The sequence below is a fragment of the Psittacula echo genome (assembly GCF_963264785.1).
Source record: "Psittacula echo genome assembly, chromosome: 1".
NCBI classification, from domain to species: Eukaryota; Metazoa; Chordata; class Aves; order Psittaciformes; family Psittacidae; genus Psittacula; species Psittacula echo.
The window spans coordinates 161108850-161132846 of record NC_137735.1 but is presented as its reverse complement, the minus strand read 5'-3'; the positions used below and the strand labels follow the sequence as shown (position 1 = coordinate 161132846).

The 23997-nt window shown below is 52.5% G+C and overlaps 1 protein-coding gene across 2 annotated transcripts in view; it reads left to right on the top strand.

Moving 5' to 3' along the window:
* Nucleotides 1–23997, top strand: part of TASOR2 (transcription activation suppressor family member 2) — a 43923-nt gene that overhangs the window by 19244 nt on the left and 682 nt on the right. Inside the window, exons 12-23 of one of the 2 annotated variants that reach the window (XM_080621918.1) lie at nt 2529–2601; nt 2710–2784; nt 4430–5212; nt 9060–9296; nt 11129–12041; nt 13104–13590; nt 14373–17717; nt 18822–18947; nt 19456–19609; nt 20198–20303; nt 21799–21980; nt 23137–23251. In XM_080621918.1, coding sequence (XP_080478044.1) covers nt 2529–2601; nt 2710–2784; nt 4430–5212; nt 9060–9296; nt 11129–12041; nt 13104–13590; nt 14373–17717; nt 18822–18947; nt 19456–19609; nt 20198–20303; nt 21799–21980; nt 23137–23251 — 6596 coding nt within the window. Of the gene's footprint in view, nt 1–2528; nt 2602–2709; nt 2785–4429; nt 5213–9059; nt 9297–11128; nt 12042–13103; nt 13591–14372; nt 17718–18821; nt 18948–19455; nt 19610–20197; nt 20304–21795; nt 21981–23136; nt 23252–23997 lie in introns of both variants that reach the window. The other variant, XM_080621917.1, reaches the window with a different exon arrangement.

Below are 23997 nucleotides of genomic sequence, written 5' to 3'. Positions count from 1 at the left end.
TAACTCCATGTTTGCAGCCACTGAGGCTTATAACATGCACCCTGCCAAGCACTAGAGGGGTTGGCAAAGAATCCCAGACTGGTTTGTGTTGGAAGGGACCTTAAAGCTCCTCCAGTTCCAACCCCGTGCCATGGGCAGGGACACCTTCCACTAGAGCAGCTTGCTCCAAGCCCCTGTGTCCAACCTGGCCTTGAGCACTGCCAGGGATGGGGCAGCCACAGCTTCTCTGGGCACCCTGGGCCAGCACCTCAGCACCCTCACAGGGAAGAGCTTCTGCCTAAGAGCTCATCTCAGTCTCCCCTCTGGCAGGTTAAAGCCATTCCCCTTGGCCTGTCCCTACAGACCCTTGTCCAAAGCCCCTCTCCAGGTTTCCTGTAGCCCCTTTAGGCACTGGAGCTGCCCTAAGGTCTCCCCTTCAGGAGCCTTCTCTTCTCCAGGCTGACCCAGCCCAGCTCTCTCAGCCTGGCTCCAGAGCAGAGCTGCTCCAGCCCTCGCAGCATCTCCGTGGCCTCCTCTGCACTCGCTCCAACAGCTCCACGTCCCTCTTGTGCTGCTGCCCCAGAGCTGGATCAGGACTGCAGGGAGGGGCTCCTCAGAGCACAGCAGAGGGGCAGGATCCCATCCCTGAGCTGCTGCTCACGCTCTGGAGGTGCAGCCCAGCACATGGGGGGGTTCTGGGCCGAAGTGCACACTGAAGCTGGGTCAGAGGGAGCTTCTCATTGACCAACACCCCCAAGTCCTTCTCCTCAGGGCCAATGAGATGGTTGCATTGTGGCTGTGAGCAGTTTGAGTTTGAAAGCCATCAGGAACATCATTTCCCTGGAGCTTCCCCACCCTCATATATCTGTCAAACTGGATGAATTTGTTTCCCTTATTTCAGCAGGGAAAAAGTCACAGCCCCTGTTGGGTGTCCTTCTTCCCCTCCCAAAAGTGCTCTCCATCTCCTTTCCCTGTGCATGTGCCAGGCACCCTGTCTTGTGCCCGCCCAAGTGGAAGGGAAAGGGTGCTGGGGCTAGGTGGGATTGCCTGAGGCCAGCTGTACTGCTCTGGGCGCTGAGTGATGTCTGTCAGCTCTGTGTTAGGTGGCTGCTGCTTTATGACTTGACTTTCCTCCTTACCTGCCTGAAAGCTCATTCTGGTAGTGAGAAACAGCTATTTCATTGAGCTGGAATGGTACTGACTCTTACCCCTCTGCACTGCTGCCTTAAGGCAACCAAAGCAAGGCGCTACTGTTCTGGGTAGGGAATATTACCCTGAAGTTGTTCAGTGCTTCCGAAGCCGTTCTTTTGTCCTGGAGAAATGAGGCTGAAATGGGCATTAGTCCAACCCTCTGTTATGTCTGAATGTATTGAGTGGGATCAGTGGCATTTCACAGAGCATTAGATGTCATTGGGCTGTTCAGTTCCTGTAAGTGTCCAGCAAAGATGTGTCTGCATGGAGGAAAGAGATCCAAATGGATGTCCCCATGGAGGGACACCACATTCCAAGCCAAGCTCTGCAATGAGGCATCAAGCAACACCCAAACACAAGAGAAGCCTCAATATGTATCATTTTAGACATGCAGTCAGGCAGCTCTGAGACTCAGCAGAGTCTATCATAATCACAGAATCAACCAGATTGGAAAAGCCCTTTAAGCTCATCCAGTCCAACCATTCCCAGCACTGCCAAGGCCACCACTAACCCATGGCACTGAGGCCTCGTCTCCACGGTGTGTGAACACTTGCAGGGACGGTGACTCCTGCACTACCCTGGGCAGCCTGTTCCAATGCCTGAGCACCCTTTGGGGCAGGAATTGTTCCTCAGCTCCATCTAAACCTGCCCTGGTGCAGCTTGAGGCCGTTTCCTCTTGTCCCATCCCTTGTTCCTTGGGAGCAGAGCCCAGCCCCTCCTGGCTCCATCCTCCTCTCAGGCAGTTGTAGGGAGCGATCAGGTCCCCCCTGAGCCTTCTCTTCTCCACACTGAACCCCCCAGGTCCCTCAGCCCTTCCCCATCACACTGTGCTCCAGGCCCTGCACCAGCTCCGTTGCCCTTCTCTGGCTCCACTCCAGCACCTCAATGTCTCTCTTCTAGTGAGGCACCGAGAACTGAACACTGATAATAAAGGAGCTGCATGGCCTGAACTTTACTCAGCCTCGTGTCTGGAACAATTTGGTTGTGTTTTGTCAGATGTTGGTGTCCAGCTTTGCTTCTCCTGCTGGAAAAACATTCCCCTTGAGCTTTTGAACTGAAGAGGCCGCAATTATTAACCTTATCCATTAATTGCAGCTGGTTTGGCTGGGCATAGTTATTTATTAAGGAACAGATGGGAGGGATTTGAGAGCTCAGTAACAACATAAATGGAACACTTTTGGTTACAGATCCAAATTGATCCAAGTGGCATGAAACGAGAAGCGTCCTCCTCAACAGGGAAGAAGCTGGCAGTGTTGGCACATGTTCAGCAGCAAGCAAGGCTTGTTGAGAGTCCTGTTGAGTGATAGAAAGTACTAAGAAGGAAAGGAGTGGTTGCTTTAACTTTGTGTTTATTGTAGGCAATCATCAAATATTTACAAGATCAAGGATTCCTTATTCTCCTCACGCCCTCCACCTTGGCACGAGATGATGGTAAGACCAATGTAGAAGCCAATAGCTGTGCTTAAGCATCCTGCTCTGGTTTAGGGACAGAGGGTGGGTACCCTCAGTCTAAACAAAACCTCTTGCTTTCTGCCATAGGATTTGACTCCAAGGAGCCTGGCAGCCTCCTGGCCCTGTTCCTGTTCACCTCCTCCCAGTCAATAGGACTGAAAGGTAGGGAGTTCCCTTTGCTGGCTTCAGACACTGGGTTTTGGATGTGGGATCCTCACCAGCTTCCACTAGAGCAGGTTGCTCCAAGCCCCTGTGTCCAACCTGGCCTTGAACACTGCCAGGGTTGGGGCAGCCACAGCTTCTCTGGGCACCCTGTGCCAGCTCCTCAGCACCCTCACAGTTAAGAACTTCTGCCTTATCTCCAACCTGAACTTTCCCTGTTTCAGTTTGAACCCATCACCCCTTGTCCTATGACTCCAGTCCCTGATGAAGAGTCCCTCTCCAGCATTCTTGTAGCCCCCTTCAGACACTGGAAGCTGCTCTGAGGCCTCCACACAGCTTCTCTTCTCCAGCTGAACAGCCCCAACTCACTCAGTTCAGACTCAGAGCATGAATAATGTTTACTGTTTCAAAATGAGCAGCCTCTGAATCTGTTCCCTTCCTGTGCAGACAGCCTCAGGAGGTATGTAGGGCAGAACAAGCCTGCTATACAGAGCACCCGCAGCATTCCAGAGCCAGCAGCAGAGGCAGGAAGCTGGGAGCAGGCTCACAGCTCTGCCTGGGCTTGCTAGTAACAAGGACCAATAGGCAAAGAAAATCACACATCTGGGAGGGAAACACCCACTGGGAAGAGATGGGATAGGGAAAGGCACTGGGGCTGTCAGCCTGCTCCTGCAGCCAAAACAAACCTCAGAGCTGGATCATAACACATAGATAGGCCAAGGATGTGGATGCAAAGCGTCAGCATCAGGCCACTGAGTTGCAGTGGATGAAGCTGGATAAATCTGGCTTGTGCAGAAAGGAATGCCACTGACAGGCTCTGCACATCACAGGCACTTCTGGACACCAAGGGGACCCTGCTGTGCCAAGCAGAGCCTACTTCATGGTGACACCTGAGAGGGGGGATACCCTAGAGCCTTGGGACTTCTTGTTCATCCCTGTTGGGAGCTACACTTTAATGATAGGCTTTAGTCCTCCTGAAGTGCAAAACACCAATAGCTTTCAGTAGCATCAGTCCTCCAGTTTTAGAAGATCACCCAGGGGTTCATGTTCTTTATTTATCCGGTCTCCAGGTCTGCTTGGGAATTCCATATTCCACATCCCACTCCACAGCACTAATGTGGTGTCATGTGAAGTGGGTTATCCCATGCTGACAGCAGGTAGAGATGGAGCTGCTGGAAGCAGCATCTGGACAGGGACATAAACAACACAAGTGATCTGAAAACAGTACTGGCCTAAACACCCTTGATGGGCAGCCCTCAACTGAAACAGGTTTAAAACCCCAACAGACCCCTGTGTTTTGAGAGCTCTGAGTGCCTTAAATGTTGGATTCAGTGAGAATTGCTGGAATGAAGGGAATTAGACCACTATGTGTGTGATCTCCCTGCAAAATGAAGCTAACTGATACAACAGCAGCCTTTAATCTTAGTTTAATCCACTTCTGAATTCCATCTGAAATTCTTTTCTACCTTCAGCAGTTAGAAGCATTCCTCAAACCAGGCCATCACCCTTAGGTTAGCTTTTTGTAGGTTGGCTCCTGGGGCTTGTTCATAGCTTTCATGTTCTCTTTGCATGTAACAGGGAAGTGATTTTGGGAATTGAATCCTGGTTTTAAAATGAATAAAATGCTTTTCTTTTCCTTCCATAGCTGCAAAGCACCAGCCAAGAGGTGAAAGGAAGCAGAGTGACATCTCACTAAAAGTAGCCTCTGTTTTGCCTGGGCTCCACTATGCCTTACAGAAAGCCACCAGTTCTTCAGGGCAGGACACAGTCAGTCCCAGCACATGGATCAAACACCACTTCCAGGAGTATGCAAAGCTTGACCAAAATACAGGGTCCACCTCTGGCCAAAGCAGGGAAGTTCCCTTTTCTTCTGACCTCTCACCAACTGAGGATGAATGTACAAATCCCCTCAAGAAGTGCTCAGAGGAATCCTTCTCCCAGCTGCAGAGTTACCTCTCTGATTCCAGCAGCTACACTCTGCCATTGACAACTGCTTTAGGGTGTTTGCCTGGTGCTGCTCAGTCTCTTTGCTGTGATTCAGAGGCTGCTGATAAACCAGACTTGTCTTCAGCTCTGCCACCAGACCTGATTGCCTTCAACACAGCAGGAGAAATAGAAGTCAGAAGTGAAGACCCAAATCCCACCCTGCGGCTGGACCAGGATGGTGAAGATCCTGCAGAAGGTGTTAACTTAACCAGCAATCTCTCGGTGCAGAGGAGCGGGAAGAAACCCGAGAGAGAGGTTGCAAACAGCGCCAGGGATGAATTACCACCACCAAAGAAGCAAATATGGGATAGCAGCAGGAATAGGAAAGCAACCAATAATATCAACCTTGCTTTATCTTCTCCTAAGAAGCCAGGATCTGCGGACAAGTCTGATGAGCCCACAAGATTAGCCAGCTTGCAGTTGCCACAGAGAAGGAAAAGAGGTAAGTGCTATATAAAGGGGACTAACTTCCTCCTGCTTTTCCAGAAGCTGGGATGCTCAGGGTTCACTAGGAGTCATGACCCCTTCCCAGCCCCCTCAGGTGCCCAGAGCAAGCAGATGCCTCCTGAGCCCATCTCTGCTATTAACAGAGGCTGAGAGAGCTGGGCTTGTTCAGCCTGGAGAAGAGAAGGCTCCTTAAGGGGAGACCTCAGAGCAGCTCCAGTGCCTGAAGGGGCTACAGGAAGCCTGGAGAGGGGCTTTGGACAAGGGCCTGTAGGGACAGAACAAGGGGAATGGCTTTAACCTGTCAGAGGGGAGACTGAGATGAGCTCTTAGGCAGAAGCTCTTCCCTGTGAGGGTGCTGAGGCGCTGGCCCAGGGTGCCCAGAGAAGCTGTGGCTGCCCCATCCCTGGCAGTGTTCAAGGCCAGGTTGGACACAGGGGCTTGGAGCAAGCTGCTCTAGTGGAAGGTGTCCCTGCCTGTGGCAGGGGTTGGAACTGGAGGAGCTTTAAGGTCCCTTCCAACCTAAACCAGTCTGGGATTCTATGATTCTATGAAAACGAAGCAGTACAATTTCCACACCCAAACTGAGGCTCAAAGTGGTTTATTTTGCTGTAGCTCAATCTGAATTCAACAGAACTAAACTGCATTTGGGCCTACCTCATCCTGAACAAAACCATCTCGACCATGATAGCTCAGGAGTGTTGCATCCCAACTAGAAGGAAGTGCAGCAAGAGGGCCAGGAGACCTCCTTGAATGGATAAGGAGCTGCTCAGGAAAATTCAAAGGAAAAAAGAGGCTTATAGAAGGTGGAAGCAGGGACAGGCGGCCTGGGAAGAATACTGGGATGCTGTCCGGGAAGCTAGGGACCAGGTGAGCAAGGCTAAGGCCCAGTTAGAATTGAACTTGGCTAGGGATGTTAAGGATAATAGGAAGGGATTCTATAGGTACGTAGCGAGTAAAAGACAGACTAGGGACAACGTAGGCCCCCTTTGGAAGATATCAGGAGAACTGGCTACCCAGGATTTGGAGAAGGCTGAGGTTGTTAATGACTTCTTTGCCTCAGTCTTCATTGGTAAAGTCTCTGACCGCACCACCCAAGTCTTGGAAGGCGAACACAGGAACTGTGAGAATGAAGACCCTAGGCCCACTGTAGGAGAGGATCTGGTTCGAGACCATCTTAAAAACCTAAACGTACACAAGTCCACGGGACCTGACGAAATCCATCCACGGATCCTGAAGGAGCTGGCGAATGAAGTTGCTGAGCCACTGGACATCATATTTGAAAAATCATGGCAGTGAGGTGAAGTTCCCGACAACTGGAAAAAGGGAAATATAACCCCCATTTTCAAGAAGGGGAAAATGGATGACCCGGGGAATTACAGACCAGTCAGTCTCACCTCTGTGCCTGGCAAACTCTTGGAGCAGATTCTCCTGGAAGGCATGCTAAGGCACATGAAAAACAAGGAGGTGGTTGGTGACAGCCAGCATGGCTTCACTAAGGGGAAATCCTGCCCGACCAATGTGGTGGCCTTCTATGATGGGGCTACGAAACTGATGGACAGGGGCAGAGCAGTTGATGTCATCTACCTGGATTTGTGCAAAGTGTTCAACACTGTCCCATGTGACATCCTTGTCTCTAAATTGGAGAGACATCAATTTGATGGGTGGACCACTCGGTGGATAAAGAACTGGCTGGATGGCCGCACGCAAAGAGTTGTGGTCAATGGCTCAATGTCCGGCTGGAGACCGGTAACGAGTGGTGTCCCTCAGGGATGGGTGTTGGGACCGGTCTTGTTCAACATCTTTGTGGGTGACATGGACAGTGGGATTGAGTGCGCCCTCAGCAAGTTTGCCGATGACACCAAGCTGTGTGGTTCGGTTGATACGATGGAGGGAAGGGATGCCATCCAGAGGGACCTTGACACACTTGTGAGGTGGGCTGATGCCAACCTTATGAAGTTTAACCATGACAAGTGCAAGGTCCTACACCTGGGTCGGAGCAATCCCAGGCACAGCTACAGGTTGGGCAGAGAAGAGATTCAGAGCAGCCCTGCAGAGAAGGACTTGGGGGTGTTGGTCGATGAAAAAATGAACATGAGGCGGCTTCAGTGTGCGCTCGCAGCCCAGAAAGCAACCGTATCCTGGGCTGCATCAAGAGGAGCGTGACCAGCAGGTTGAAGGAGGTGATCCTGCCCCTCTACTCTGCTCTCGTGAGACCCCACTTGCAGCACTGTGTGCAGTTCTGGTGTCCTCAACATAAAAAGGACATGGAACTGTTGGAACAAGTCCAGAGGAGGGCCACGAGGATGATCAGGGGACTGGAGCACCTCCCGTATGGAGACAGGCTGAGAACATTGGGGCTGTTGAGCCTGGAGAAGAGAAGGCTGCGTGGAGACCTCATAGCAGCCTTCCAGTATCTGAAGGGGGCCTACAGGGATGCTGGGGAGGGACTCTTCATCAGGGACTGTAGTGACAGGACAAGGGGTAACGGGTTCAAACTTAAACAGGGGAAGTTTAGATTGGATCTAAGGAAGAAATTCTTTACTGTGAGGGTGGTGAGGCACTGGAATGGGTTGCCCAGGGAGGTTGTGAATGCTCCATCCTTGGCAGTGTTCAAGGCCATTTTGGACAGAGCCTTGACTGCCATGATTTACTGGGAGGTGTCCCTGCCCAGGGCAGGGGGTTGGACCTAGATGATCTCAAGGTCCTTTCCAACCCTAACTATTCTATGATTCTATGATTTTGTGATTTAGCATGGCGTTATTGAAGTGTGACATTGATCCCACCCAACTACAGCTGAAAGCTGGTATCAGGCCTGAGCTGCTCATGTGAAGTGTCTCAATGCATGAATTGTTCTCTGAAGGCTCCTGTCTCACTGCTGAGGCTAGTTAAACCTGGCCTTTTGAGCCAGCCTCTGCCTGATGTACAGAGTCTCAAAGTGGGTTGAGATGAATCTCAATCTTGGTGATGAAACGTGGCCAGAACCATTCAAAGGACCACTGCAGAGTTAGTGCTGTCCTCTGTGACCTCCCCTCCCATTTACACACAGCACAGGCAGGGCAGTGGCTGTGGGAATGGGCTCTTGTGCAGCACAGGGGTGGCACCGTGGGATGAAGTCACCTCTGAGTCTCAGTCCTGGGGCACCTTTGCCTCAAGGGTGGCATTGCTGATGAGATCCATCTGTTGGTGGATCTCAAGGGTGGATTGCTGAGGTACTTGTGCTTCTTGGAGAGGTAAATAAGTGCCCTCAGGCTGCTTCCTGTGCCAGGCAGGAATTAGGGTGATTTTATCCCTGTAGAACACCTATTCCAGGTCAGGAAAACAAGTTTTTAATGAGCTTAAGAAGCGATGCTTAACTTTTAATAACTGCTCACTGATCACTCCCATCAGTAACAGACCCATTTGTTACTCAGCTCAGATGCATAAATCAAGTCGTGGAACACTACTCTGCTGCTGCCAATCCCTTCTAAAGCATTCCACATTCATAGAACCATGGAATGCCAGGTGGGAAAGGACCTCAGGGATCACCTGGTCCAACCTTTCTAGACAAAGCATTATCTAGACTAGATGCCCCAGCATCCTGTCCACCCAAATCTTATGTGTCCAACACTGAGGAATCCAGTTCTTTGGGGAGATGATTCCAATGGCTGGTTGTTCTTCCCATGGTGAAACATTCCCCTCTTGTGTCCAGCTGGAATCTCCCAGTAGTAACTTGTGCCTATCACCCCTCAGCTTTTCCTTGTGATTCCTTATACTTTACTCATATTCCTTAACTTGGTATTTTGCAATGACTCCTTTTTAGTGCAATATGTCTCAAACCAAAGGTGATGCTCTCCCTTTTCCAGGTGCAGAGGTCCTGTCTGCAGAATTCATGCAGCAAACACAGTCTGGAGCTGTTCAGAAGGAAGCCCCAGCTCCTGATGCACCTGCCTTGGAAATCAAGAGACCAAGGCTACTGAAGAAGCCAAACGTGAAGAAGGTTCCTGTTGCTGAGAGCACCACAAAGCCAGTGAAAAGGCAGATATTAAAATCTGTGGCTGAAAGCTCCTTGAAACCTAAAGCCAAGAAGCAAGCAGGAAGTGGTAAGAGTGCTGTTCCCTATGGAAATCTTGCCTTTAAAAGCTGAGCCGTCAAACTTCACAGGCAGATGATCATAAAAGCACATTGGCAGCAGCCAAAGGGCTTTAGAGGTCTGGATTGGGTCTGAGTGCTGCTGCCTCCCAGCCTGCAGGCACCCAGTTGTATAAACTGAGTGGATAAAGCAACTGCCCAGTATAAAACACAAAGGTGATGGTGAAAATCCTTGTTCCAGGATGGACAAACCAGACGGGGGCTCTTGTGAGTCCTTTCCTATTCCTTCAGTTTGCATCCCTGGCAAACTGCTGGGATAAGGAGTGGAACTGTCATGGCCTTTGCAGCCTGCAGCATATTTAAGAGGCAGCCCTGAGTGGACAACACCTCAGTGTGGTATCTGCAGGTGCTGGCTGGGAGCCTACAAGTGAGACTGGGAACCAGTATTATGGTGCCAAGACAAATGATGGATCAGGAGAGTCATTTTCTCTTACTTTGTTGTGTTTTCTCACACTTTGATGTCTTTTTTTCAGCTGTTTCTGGTCTTCTTCCTCTTCCTGGAGACTTTGAAGACAGGTTCAGGCACCTCAGCTCAGTTTATCCTTTCTTCTTGGTCTTTTATTGCCATGTATTTCTGACATGTGGCATTTTTCATCAGTGTGTGTGTATCAAACACTGCCCCTCACAGAATCACAGGTTTTTGTTGGAAGGGACTATAAAGCTCATCCAGTTCCAACCCCTGCCATGGGCAGGGACACCTTCCACTAGAGCAGGTTGCTCCAAGCCCCTGTGTCCAACCTGGCCTTGAACACTGCCAGGGATGGGGCAGCCACAGCTTCTCTGGGCATCCTGTGCCAGTGCCTCAGCACCCTCACAGGGAAGAGCTTCTGCCTTATCTCCAACCTGAACTTCCCCTGTTTCAGTTTGAAGCCATCACCCCTTGTCCTATTGCTACAGTCCCCAGTGAAGAGTCCCTCTCCAGCATACTTGTAGCCCCCTTCAGATATTGAATATGCAGATACGGATATGCAGTTCTCAAGGAAATGCAATGTAACACGTAGGACTTTAACACAGATGTGATTCAATAAGGTTTTACTTGAAGGGAGATGTTTCTGAGGTGTTTTTTAGTAGAAGACATGAATCTTATTTAATGTCTTCATACTGGTTTTATGAACATGGGCCTAGGAGCCATGGTGAAAACTATATGAACACTTATGTGCTGTGCTGTGACTGCCTTTGGATCATAACACACAGGGAGGCCAAGGCTGTGGGTGGAGAGTGCCAGCACTAGGCTGCTTGGTTGCAGTTAATGAAGCTGGACTTGTGAAAAAGGGTTTCAGTGTGTGCTCTGAGGTTCAGCTCAAGAGCAGGTTATGCTCTAGGTAGGGTGTGCAGTGGGAAGCATGCGGGCACAGGGGTTTTCTCTGTGTTTCAGAGGTTTAGGGTGGGTTTTGTAATGGAGTGTTGAAAGCACAGCCCAAGGGTCAGGAGGGAAGACTCCAAATAACTCAAACTAGATCAAAATGTAAAGCAAAATAAAAAGGATGAAGGAAACACCTGAAATAGCTCAGGTTGTATTTAAGTGGCCAAACAACCCTGTGTGCAGAGGCCAAGGGACATTTTGTTCCCTTTGGATCCCATGCCTGTTAGTTCTGAGAATAAACCCCCTTCCTGAAATCACTGAGATTCCCAGCTCTGGATCATTCTGTAGTAGCCATGTCCATGGAGATGGGGTTTGGTTTAAGTGTATAAATTCCACATTGGAGACACACTTTTCCTGTCAAACTGAAAGCTGTTTGAACACCTATGTGGCCTTCGTTTAATCTCTGTTTTCCTTACTCAGAGCACCAGGAGCCACCCTCTGGCCTCCCAAGAGATGCTCCTTCCCAACAGCGTGGAGATGACAGCGCAATGGATGAGGTTTGCCCAGATGGACTTGGTGATCCTGGTCTCAACCCAAAGGGGAACAAGTACGAGCCCCATGCCTTGAACTTGCTGGCTGACCTGGCTCTGGGTTCCTGTAGTCCTTTGTTTATCCCAGCAGACAACAGGGTGACAACTGAGTCCTGCAGCCACTCCAGTGCCTCTCCAGAGGAGCAGCAAAGCCACCACCAGCACAAATCCTCATGTGTTGCTTCCGATCATGAATACCACAGGGTGAAAAGACCCGCAGAGGAAGACACTTCGTATAGCAAATTGGTGCCAAACCAGAAGCATTCTCCTGCGAAAAACAAAGTCTTAAATGACTTGGCCTCTAGTCCCAGGGAGAAAAACTCTAAGGTTTCCTGTATGAATAACAGATTGAGGCCCAGGCCAGCAAAACCCTATGCGTTGCCTCCAAAAAAGACTCCAAAGGCTGCCAAGGTGAAAAAGGTGAAGAAGGTGAACAATAACACCTTAATCTCTGCTGAGCACTCATACGCATCACAGATGCCTGAGTACTCAAAGAAACACGTGAATCCCAAAGGTACCTCCAACCTTGCACCTGCATCCACCAGGAGCCATCAAGCAAGGCCCCTGATCGGGAAGGTACTGCCCTTCAGGCACCAGCAGAGCAGCAGCCACCCACAAGCCATGGCCATGAGGAACAGGAGCAGTCCCAGGGTGAAGGAAGACTTTGCCAAGAGCCACACAGTGAATATGTGTGATGAGTCCATAATGGTGACATGCCACTGGGATCCACCGTATCTTTTCCACTTGGACAGCAGATACACCAATGATGCCCTGGAGAAGACAGTCATCCGTGCTTTGCATGGGTAAGTTGCTCTGGAAGGCCATCTGCAGGGGATGGCTCCTGCTGGAGTGCTTTTGGAAGGGGCTTTCTTTGCTTTCTATTTGCTCAGCATGATCATTGCCTTCTTCCCCATGCTAAAAAGCCCAGTTTTGCTGTGTTAAAGCTGGTGTCTTCCCTGAGGAGAAGGACTTGGGGGTGTTGGTTGAAGAGAAGCTCCCCATGACCCGGCTTCAGTGTGCACTTGAGCCCAGAACCCCCCCGTGTGCTGGGCTGCACCCCCAGAGCGTGAGCAGCAGCTCAGGGAGGGGATCCTGCCCCTCTGCTGTGCTCTGGGGAGACCCCCCCTGCAGCCCTGATCCAGCTCTGGGGCAGCAGCACAAGAGGGACGTGGAGCTGTTGGAGCGAGTGCAGAGGAGGCCATGGAGATGCTGCGAGGGCTGGAGCAGCTCTGCTCTGGAGCCAGGCTGAGAGAGCTGGGCTGGGTCAGCCTGGAGAAGAGAAGGCTCCTGAAGGGGAGACCTTAGAGCAGCTCCAGTGCCTAAAGGGGCTGCAGGAAACCTGGAGAGGGGCTTTGGACAAGGGCCTGTAGGGACAGGCCAAGGGGGAATGGCTTTAACCTGCCAGAGGGGAGACTGAGATGAGCTCTTAGGCAGAAGCTCTTCCCTGTGAGGGTGCTGAGGCGCTGGCACAGGGTGCCCAGAGAAGCTGTGGCTGCCCCATCCCTGGCAGTGTTCAAGGCCAGGTTGGACACAGGGGCTTGGAGCAAGCTGCTCTAGTGGAAGGTGTCCCTGCCTGTGGTAGGGGTTGGACCTGGATGAACTTCAAGCTCCCTTCCAACACAAACCAGTCTGTGGTTCGCATGGCTCTGGAGCTAGAATTGATATCTAATGCCATGAGCGCAAGTCCTACTTTGCAGCTGTGAGTTTCTCTTTATTCTAATAAGCCAGAATAACTGCATTGAGTGATCCATGACTGCAGATGGGCATCTCTGGGGCTTAGCACTGTGGGGAACCAGGAGATGCCTTGCGCCAGTCACCTGGAGGGAGGATGAAGATGTTTCAGGCTGTGTTTGCTTTCTTTGCAGGCCCTGGGATTCTCGTCTCCCTGATGATGTGCAGGAGCTGAAGCTGATACTCCACATGTGGGTGGCTCTCTTCTACAGCAAACCCAGACTGCTGAGCAGCACGAGGGTGGTGGTGGAGCACAGCGACCCCAAGAAGTACGTCTCAATAAACACCACTTGGGACTTCCTTGAATTCAGTGATGATGGTGAGGACTATTTTGGGTTGGAGAAGTGCCCTGCGGACTCTCGCTCAGACCCTGACCAGACTCCCAGCAGCTCTCTGGATCACACCACACATAACCAGGGTCAGTTCCACCCTGCAGACTCTCGGACTGATGCTGATGGGACTCCTGCTGTTGTTGATAGCACAGTGTCATCTTCAGGAGAGCTGCCCTGTGGGGAGGAGGAGCCTTCCTCCACAAGCTGTCCTGAACATGCTGATGAGAAAGACAAAGAGCCTGCAGCCATTGCTGAGGAGCATGGGCATGACATCCCAACCATCACTAAGGTAAGAGCTTGGGATGTGAGTGACACGAGTCTATAGGACACAGAATGCATTTTGTGCTTATAGGAATAGGATCTTCTGAAAGGAGTGGAGCAGAGGTGCATATGGGCTCTCTCAGAGCCAGGTGGTGGAGGTCCACAAAGCAGGACTGAGGAGCATTCACCAGCATTTAGCTGCCCCAAATGACTGCCACAGGCATAAGACCATAAACTCATGGAATACCAGGTTGGAAGGGACCTCAAGGGTCATCTGGTCCAACCTTTCTTGACAAAGCATGACCTAGACTGGATGTCCCAGCACCCTGTGAAGTCCAGTCTTAACAGTGACCGATGCTGGGGAATCACCAGCCTCACAGTAAAGAGCTTCTGCCTTAGATCTAACCTGAACTTCCCCTGTTTCAGTTTGAACCCATCACCCCTTGTCCTATGACTCCAGTCCCTGATGAAGAGTCCCTCTCCAGCATCCTTGTAGCCCCCTTCAGACACTGGAAGCTGCTCCGAGGTCTCCACGCAGCTTCTCTTCTCCAGGCTCAACAGCCCCAATGTTCTCAGCCTGTCTCCATACAGGAGCTGCTCCAGTCCCTGATCATCCTTGTGGCCTCCTCTGGACTTGCTCCAACAGCTCCATGTCCTTCTTATGTTGGGGACACCAGAACTTCACACAGTGCTGCAAGTGGAGTCTCACAAGAGCAGAGCGGAGAGGCAGGATCCCCTCCATGATCTGCTGCTCTCGCTCCTTTTGATAACCTCCTCTTCTTTCTTAACCTCTGAATTGTGTTGTTTCAGGAGAAGCCAACCAAGGAGGGAAGGATGAAGGATGCGACAACCACCCCCAGCCCTGCTGATGAGCTCAGTGGTACCAGCGAGCCCCCAGCTGTGCTGGGCAAGGAAAACCCCTGCAGCCAAGCCCCAAATCCCAGTTCAGCTCCTTGGAGAGATGCCCCATGCACACTGCATGGACATGGAGACCAGCAGGAGAGTGGATGGACAGCAGGGTCAGGGAATGGCCCTGGCCCTCCCGAGGACACAGGGAGCATGGGAGACACTGAGCACTGTATGGAGATAGAGGACAGTGGCTGGGCCACCAGTGATGGACCACAAGAGACCTCTGGTTGGCTCTTCTTAGAAGCAAGTCCCACAACTGCAAAGCCGGGTGGAGCCAGGAGGGAAGGGAGGGAATCACAGAATCTCTTTGAATGTTCAGAGGAAGAGGTGGAGGAGGTAGAAGAAGAGAAGGAGGACTGCGAATATGAGAGCACAGCCCTGGAGCCTGGCTTTTTGGCATTCTCTGCAAGCAGTGATGACAGCATGGACTATGACAACAACAAGCAGAGCCCAGTGCATCCAGAATGGCCACAGGGCTCTGGTGTCCCTGTGCCCAGCCCTCCTGCCTTAGCATCCCCTTGCCCAGGCAGATTAATGCCAAAGCTGTCAGATGGAACTGGGACTGGCCCTCAAAGGCTTCCAGGTGGGGTGGCACCAAGCCTGAACATGCTGGAAGAGGCTTTGGCCACCCCAGATGCAGAGGTGAAGGATGTTGGATTGGCACACACAGGCTGTGCAGCTGATGGTGGGTCACCTTGTGACAGCAGGTGGTTGCCTCCATCACCATCTGACCCAAGCCTGATTGGTGAGACACAGCCAGACAAGAACTGTACACCCTGTGCAGCAGGGTGGAAATCTGCTGGGAGCAGAGCTGGGTCACCGAGCAGCCAGGACCTGTCACTGGCCTTGTCCCCTGACTCCAGCTCTGTCTGCCTGACACCTCCTGACAGAGCAGCAGGTCCTGGGGCTGCTCCAGAGGAGCAGGGCACCGTGGTGAGCATCTGGTCCCCATCACAGAGCAGTGTGGGAGGGAGCAGTGGCCTTTCCCAAGGGTTTGGAGGTGATGCTGATGCTGAGCTCCCTTTGCTGAGCACTGGTGAAGCACAGCATGAAGGGAACAAGTGTTTGGTGGAAGAAGAGAGGAACATCCCTTCTGCCAACGGTACGGATGTGCTGGAGTCCTCAGGAGCAAGTGATGGCCAGGACTTTGCTTACACAGCCTTAGCAGATGGCTCTGAAGCTGGGGACAGTGATGATGTGTGCCTCAGGGCAAAGGAGTCCTCAAGGAGCAACAAAAGGAGCACAGTGATGGTGGCTCACAAACTAGAGGAGCCAGAGCCCTCTCTTCATCCCTTCCTGGAACCAGAACCTTCCTCCTCAGTGCAGGAAGGGATGTCAGCCATGGAGAAGCACCCCAAGCAGCAACAGAGAAACACAAGTGGGCTGTCCCCATCTGCCCATGGTCCCCCTCCTGCTTTTCCATCCCATGGTGGACACACAGATCCCCACCACTGCCTGTTAGAGCAAAGGGAGTGGAGGCCAGTCCTGTGCCAGCGCAAGGGGTCCTGTGCGCAAGTACGTACTGCAGAGGTGAGTGTGGCTGCTGGGAGCTGGAATGGATCCTTAGAACCCAGATGTGCAGAAGAGGTGGGAAAGGGCACAGGTCCCTGCCATGCAGAGCCAGCAGAGAGCTCCCCCATGGATGTGCCTGGTGACCTGGGACTGGTGCCTTCTGCTTCTCCACATGGACACAAAGCAGGTCTGCACAGCACTGAGCCACACTCAGTGCTCAGAGAGCACCCCAGGGTGCTCTCTCCAGCTTCAGATGCTGCCCCGTGGTCCTGCTGCATGGATACCAGCCCTGGGGACCAAGCAGCAGATGCAGCAGGGAGCCACGAGAAGGAACCCATCTTGCCTGAGGGCTTGGAAGAAGGAAGCAGCTTCTCTCTTGCCGATTCTGCATCATCTTCATCAGGAGAGTTGCTGAGGGCTCTGTCTGAGCTCCAGTCTGTGTGTAACCAAGGGGAGCAGGAGCCTCAGGGAGCTGATGTGCTTCCTGAGCTGCACCAGGCCACCACAGAGGTGGAAGACAGCGAAATGCACACTCCCCCCTTCCCAGTGTTGTCATTGCACGCACAAAGGGTGCTCTCTGCAGAAAGCCTGGAGGTGGGTGATGCTGCTGGTGTCTCAGATGGTCTGGGGTCCAAGCAGCTCCCCAGCAAAGACACACACACGGATTCAACCTTTGAGACTTCCTCCAGCGACTCCAAGCAGGAGACTTCATGGTCCCTGCTTACAGACCGAGCTTCCTCCAGCAGATCCATGGATGCTGCAGGCACAAGGACTAACTGTGGCTCATCCCCTGGGAGCCCAGTGCACTCAGAGGGGTGCAGTGAGGACTGGGGCTCACTGGACATGGAGGGGAGCCCATGCTCATGGCCTGAGCATGGCTGGACCATCAGTCCAGGGGACACCAGCAACGAGCACATCCCTCCGCATGTCACTATTAGGGACAGGCAGGGGATTGCCAAGCAGTGCAGGAACTTGGTGGTCACCAGGAAAGGCCAGGAGCCTCAGAAGAGGCACAGACACTGTGTGGGGCAGTCCCATTTGTTACGGTCCCTATGGGGGACTTGGAGGGGGTTTGAGGGAATCACACAGCACACTTTGGACATGGAGTATCTCCGTTTCCATGATAAGCTAAAACACGTCCTGAGGAGTGGGAAACCACCTTTTTCTACCTCCAGAAGCATCTTCCCAAAAGACTTTTGTCCCCGGGTGATGTCTGAGACATCTCTTGCCCCAGAAGCTCCCATCCCACGGAGCAGGAGCCCTTTGCAGGTGACAATCCTGCCCTGGGACACATGGCCGAGTGGGCTTGACTGGCATGGGGGTCCCCAGCACGGGGACCAGTGCACCCCATGGCAGGACACCCTCTGTGACAAGAGGAGCAGGGCCCAAAACACGAGCCAGGGCTTCCACCTCAGCAAGCTCAAGTACGACCACAAGCTCCAGGACACAGAGGGGGACATTGCCATCATCTTTGATGAGTTCAGGAGGGTGATGCTGAGGACGGCTGGGGCAGGGACATGGGGCCAAGAGGATGTCCCAGTGTATAAGGGGGACACAAGTGAATGGACTTGTGCATCCCTCGCCGGGAGGATGGAGACCTTCGAGGAGATGATCACTGACCTGTGCAGCTCGCTGCGGTCCCACCTCTGCAGCGTGGCCAAGGAGGCCTGTGGCCACAATGGATCATTCTACCTGGTGGAGACGGGCAAGGAGCCATTCTTTGCAAGATTGAAGGTAACAGCGGAGTTGGATGGGGATGGGTGGCTCTAGGGTGGGAGCTGAGGCAGCAGGGGCATGTTCAACCCAACATAGATGGGGTTTGGTTCCACCTCTGCCATTTCATCTTGGCTCCTAATGACAGGAATTAGAATCACAGAATCCCAGCCTGCTTTGGGTTGGAAAGGACCTTAAAGCTCCTCCAGCTCCAACCCCTGCCACGGGCAGGGACACCTTCCACTAGAGCAGGTTGCTCCAAGCCCCTGTGTCCAACCTGGCCTTGAACACTGCCAGGGATGGGGCAGCCACAGCTTCTCTGGGCACCCTGTGCCAGCGCCTCAGCACCCTCACAGGGAAGAGCTTCTGCCTAAGAGCTCATCTCAGTCTCCCCTCTGGCAGGTTAAAGCCATTCCCCCTTGTCCTATCCCTACAGGCCCTTGTCCAAAGCCCCTCTCCTGGTTTCCTGTAGCCCCTTTAGGTGTTGGAAGGTTGATTTATTTAGGCTGGAAAAGCCCTTTAAGCTCATCCAGTCCAACCATTCCTAGCACTGCCAAGGCCACCACTAACCCATGGCACTGAGGCCTCGTCTCCACAGTGTGTGAACACTTGCAGGGACGGTGACTGCAGCCCTGCCCTGGGCAGCCTGTGCCAATGCCTGAGCACCCTTTGGGCAACAAATTGTTCCTCAGCTCCATCCAAACCTGCCCTGGTGCAGCTTGAGGCCGGTTCCTCTTGTCCCATCACTTGAACATCCCCCAGGCCAAGTCAGAGCTGAGTTCATGCCCCTGTGACGTGGCTTTTGCTCCAGCTCACATTAAAGGGTTGGTGATGGTGATTGTGTGGGGGGATTTGCTGCTCTGCAGCAGCACAAAGGCCTGATGATGCTCGAGGTGTTCTTTAGCAGGTTTGTGCAGACAAAGGTCAATGTCTGCTTCCTCCACCTCTGGCTGAAGCCCTGGCCTGGAGCACACGGTGCCTGTGACCAATAGACACTGCAGGGTGCCTGTTTGGGGTCCCTGTGCTGCTCCCCTTATCATGTCCCCAGGCCCATGTGTGCTGGGAGCACAGCACTGCTGTTGTGGAGGAGTTCTCCACACAAAGCTCACGTGGTTCCTGTTTCAGACCTTGCTGAGGAAGGAAGGACACGTGGAGACTGAACCCCTGAGCTTCTGCCAAGCAAAGTGTCCAGACACTGATCGGCTGCTCGTGGTCATCAGGAACAAGGATGTCTCCTCTCACATCCACAGCGTAAGGACTCAGCCTGACCTGTTCTGATCATGCCCACACTGGGTTCTACTGTCAGGATCCATTTGGAAGGGGTTTAGTTTCATTTCACACTCTATAGAGTCTGTGCGGATCTGTCAGACTCTGCAAGTGCTCTGTTCTCTCCATGGAATCATAGAACCATGGAGTGGTTTGGGCTAGAAGAGACCTCAAAGCTCATCCAGTTCCAACCCCCTGCCAGGGGATGGGACACCTTCCACTAGAGCAGCTTGCTCCAAGCCCCTGTGTCCAACCTGGCCTTGAGCACTGCCAGGGATGGGGCAGCCATCACTTCTTTGGGCAGCCTGTTTCAGTGTCTCACCACCGTCATCCATCACCATCAATGGCTTTGGGATTGGGCTATGGAGACAGGGGTGTTGGAGTGGTACAGGCAGAGGACAGGATGGGCTCCCTGGAGCAAGTGTGACTTAGAAGTGCAAATGCAATTGAAATGCAGCTTCATGTTCAAAAGAAGCATCTCTTCCTTCTGCAGGTCCCGTGCTTGCTGCAGCTGAAGCACCGTCCCAACGTGGTGTTTGCTGGAGTGGACAGCCCTGAAGATGTACCAGGTCACACGTACCAGGAGCTGTTTCATTCTGGTGGCTTCGTGGTGTCAGACGATGGCTTGTTGGAAACGGTGACACTGAGTAAGTCTTGTGGCCTCTTGCTTGGAGGCAAACACAGTGTCAGCTCCTGGCCTTGTTTGCTGACACCTCCAAGCACTCCCCATGGGTGTCCTCTGCTCTTGCGTTAAGTGGGATAAGTTCCTTCCCTCTATTTGACACTTGTAGACCCTATCTGGATAATGAGTCCAGGTCAGGGCTCCCCAAAACATCTAAGTACAGCAGGGGCCACCAGGATGGTCAGGGGCTGGAGCAGGTTGTACAAGGACAACCTGGAAAAGGGAGGACAAAGGGAAGACCTTGTTGCTGTTTTCAGCTCCCTAATGGGAAGTGGTGGAAAGAGCAGAGCCACATTACTCCTGAAGATGCAGAGGGCTGGGACGAGAGGTGACAGGGACAAGTTGCACTGATCCCTTTAGATATTAGAGGGGAAGGAATTCACAGCAAGTGTGTTCCAACACCAGGATGCCAGTGTCACAGCCCAGGTTTTGAGGCTCCATCCTTGGAGACCTTCACACCTCACCTAGAACAGCCTCAGGTGGTCCAGGTTTGAGCAGGGCAGGGCCAGGGACCTCCTTCCACCCTCTATTACCCTCTGGCTCCTGCTCTCAGGCCAGCTGAAGGAGGTGGTGAACGTGCTGGAGAAGCTCAACAGAAGCGGGAGGTGGAAGTGGCTCCTTCACTACAAGGAGAGCAAGAAGCTCAGAGAAGACATCAGGTAATGGCTCAGTGGTGGCAGCTCCCTCATCCCTGCTGTCCCTGTCACCACAGTAAGGATGTACCCACCGTGGTGTCCTCTTCAGTGCACTTGGAGCAGGGGCACAGGGTGAGTTTGGTGCTGCTGGGTGGATTTTGGCCTCTTAACAAGATGAATTTGAAGAACTTATCAGTGACAGACCACGTGCCTCAAGTCTGGCATTGCTGGAGGTCAGCACTGGAGTGCTAGGGAGTGTGATAGGTTGTGTTGGATATACCTGTATGAGATGGAGCAGCAGGACATGGGGCCTGGAGAGCTGTCTTACACCTGATCCAGGATAAGGCAGGGCTGTGGCAGCAGCTTTTTGCACCTTGCTGGGTCTCCATAAGGCAGTTCCCTCTCTCTTTGGCAGAGACACCCTCTGTGAGCATTATGGCCTGCAAAGGGCTCAAGGAGAGGCACAGATTTCATGTGAGGAGCTGCACAGTCCAAACACCACCTCTGCAAACAGCTCCCATTCCTCCAGCTCCTGCACACACCCTCCAGGAGCTCAGGGTCCCTCTCTGTGCCCCAGTGTCTCTTTGCTGTCCCTTCTTCTATCCCATCACATGTGGGATTTGGGAGACTGATGAGGAGCTCTGACTGGAACGTGGTGAAGAACAAGGGTGTTGTGGGGAGTGAGTAACAACAAACCCAGATGGGGAAAGCAGAACTTCTGTTGTTGTTTACTCCTTATTTTAGGTTACTCGCATCAATGTGTATTTAAATGATGCAGTTTGGAAAGGAGAAGTAAGACAGCAACCAGTATCCATTGAAATGTCCTGTTTTTATCAGGTTTGAACTCAGAAAGGGAGGTTTTTATCATCAGGCAAGTCCCTTTGTTAGGCAGAGGGGATGGCTTTCTAGTAACAACCTGCAAACAAAGAGGAAACTGCTCTGTTCTGTGAGCAGAAGATGCTACAACCAGCAAGGAGAACTCTCAGATCCTCTCCCTACTCAGCCTTTATGGTGACAGCACAGAGCAATGTGGGTTTCAGCCCTTGAGCAGTGGCACAGAACTCAGGTATTTCATTGCAGGCTGAGATGAGGACCTGACCTCGTCACTGGGTGCGCTATGGAGCCAGTGTTCTCCTTGTGCTGCATCACTGGCTCTGACGTAGCATCACTTGACTCCATTGTGAAGGGATCATGAGCCCTGTGTCGTGTGGTTTAACCCCAACTCAGCCCCACACAGGCAGCTGCTTGCTCCTCCCTTATCTCCAACCTGAACTTCCCCTGTTTCAGTCTGAACCCATCACCCCTTGTCCTATCACTGCAGTCCCTCATGAGGAGCCCCTCTCTGGCATCATCTTGGGGTTGGCATCATCTTGTCTCCCTGCCACACACATGATCCATACGGTGATGCTGCTCCTGCCATCTTCATTGATGCAGGGCAGCAAGTCTAAAAGCACCCATGATGATGAAGGACCACACGTAGTGTCCCGTCATTCCTGCTCATTGTCCCCTCTCCCAGCAGGATGGACCCCAATGCCCACAAGAAGCATTTGATCCTCAGAACGTGCCAAGGAGCTGATCTCATGGAGGTGCTGCATTACCACACGTGTGACTCGGTGTCACCCCCCAGCTCCGAGCACATCAGGTGCTTGTTGAACCTGCAGGTTCAGCACATCAGTGCCAGGTTCGCTGTGTACCTCACAGGTAAGGAGAGCTCTGGGCGCTGGAGCCATCAACACCGTGAGCGCAGGGTTAAATTGGTCTGGAAAGGGATGGAGGAGGGACAAACCTCACCCATTTGCCTCCCATTTCTGCTGGAAGCAGTGATTTGAGGTGGGGGTCATGATTCAGAGAAAACTCCAGGAACAACCTCACCAACAGAGTTTCAAGTTGACAAGCAGGTATTCTTTATTGCAGCACCGGGAGACAGGGGGATAGCTCCTCCTAACGTGTGTCCCCGTATTGCTATACAAGCTGTCCTTATATAGCCCCTGGGCATACATACATATTCATGAGGCTACGGATGGATTACATCATTTTCCAGAAAGTTCCCCATGGTGGTGGTGGTCTCTGAGGGTCATTTACTTCTTCCAACAATCTTCATCACTTCTGGCAGCCTTCGAAGCACACACAGTAGATGCTTATATCAGCTTAATTGGTTCGTTAACACCACAGACACAGCAATCCTCCTGTCCTACTTATCAGTTAGCTTAGCTGCAGCCCATCCTGGACACCTGCCATTCCCAGATACTCCTTATCCATACATCCTGTTCTTCCAGCCTGTTTTCCTTACATTTTGTACTAAGGTCATAGGGCCTAAAACTACATCAACTACAACGGTTTATCTTGTATTCTCAGTATGTTCTCTAGCCGTACTCTATTTTGTCTATGTATCATGCACCTCAGTAATTTCCCAATGCTACTATTACAAAGCCATCAAACTGAACATTACTTAAACCGGATTCTAAAGGTTTATATATTCCATTTTGTAATTTTGTACCCCCCTTGTCTCGGTCAGGTGGGAGCTGATTCATTGCAAGTCAGTGCAGCAAAAGGCAAAAGGAACAGATTTGGTGTGAAGGTCTCCTAAATTCATAGCATCCCGGACTGGTTTGGGTTGGAAGGGACCTCAAAGCTCCTCCAGTTCCAACCCCTGCCATGGGCAGGGACACCTTCCACTAGAGCAGGTTGCTCCAAGCCCCTGTGTCCAACCTGGCCTTGAACACTGCCAGGGATGGGGCAGCCACAGCTTCTCTGGGCACCCTGGGCCAGTGCCTCAGCACCCTCACAGGGAATAGAGGTTGTTTCAGAACAGCCTCAGTTGCTTGTTTAAATTACAAAGCTGTTCCTTCCTTTGCAGAAACACCCAGTGTCAGCAGGGAGGTCCTTGAAAGCAAAGGAATCCTCGTGGCTGATGTCAACACTTTCCTTGGGAAGGTGCAGAAAGTGGCTGCTCCGTTTAGAAGAAGCTACTGGTAAGGAGAGGGCTTGGGATCAACCCCTTAGAATCACAGAATCAGCCAGGTTGGAAAAGCCCTTTAAGCTCATCCAGTCCAACCGTTCCCAGCACTGCCAAGGCCACCACTAACCCATGGCACTGAGGCCTCGTCTCCACGGTGTGTGAACACTTGCAGGGACGGTGACTGCAGCCCTGCCCTGGGCAGCCTGTGCCAATGCCTGAGCACCCTTTGGGGCAGGAATTGTTCCTCAGCTCCATCTAAACCTGCCCTGGTGCAGCTTGAGGCCGGTTCCTCTTGTCCCATCCCTTGTTCCTTGGGAGCAGAGCCCAGCCCCTCCTGGCTCCATCCTCCTGTCAGGCAGTTGTAGGGAGCCATCAGGTCCCCCCTGAGCCTTCTCTTCTCCACACTGAACCCCCCAGGTCCCTCAGCCCTTCCCCATCACACTGTGCTCCAGGCCCTGCACCAGCTCCGGTGCCCTTCTCTGGCCCCGCTCCAGCACCTCAATGTCTCTCTTCTAGTGAGGTGCCCAGAACTCCCCAAAAGGGCCGGGAGCAGCTCCTGGGATGACAAGCAGGAAGCTGGGATCCAGGGACCTTCCCGAAGTGCTGGCTCTGCTGACACTCAGGGCCATTCCCGAAGCCACAGTTGGGAAGGACCGTGCTCAGCAGTGGGAAGCACACAGGCACTCACCATGAGGAGGCCCTGCAAGAGGTTGTCACTACCTGGAGCAAGGAGAGAAGCAGAGGAATAACCTTTCCCAT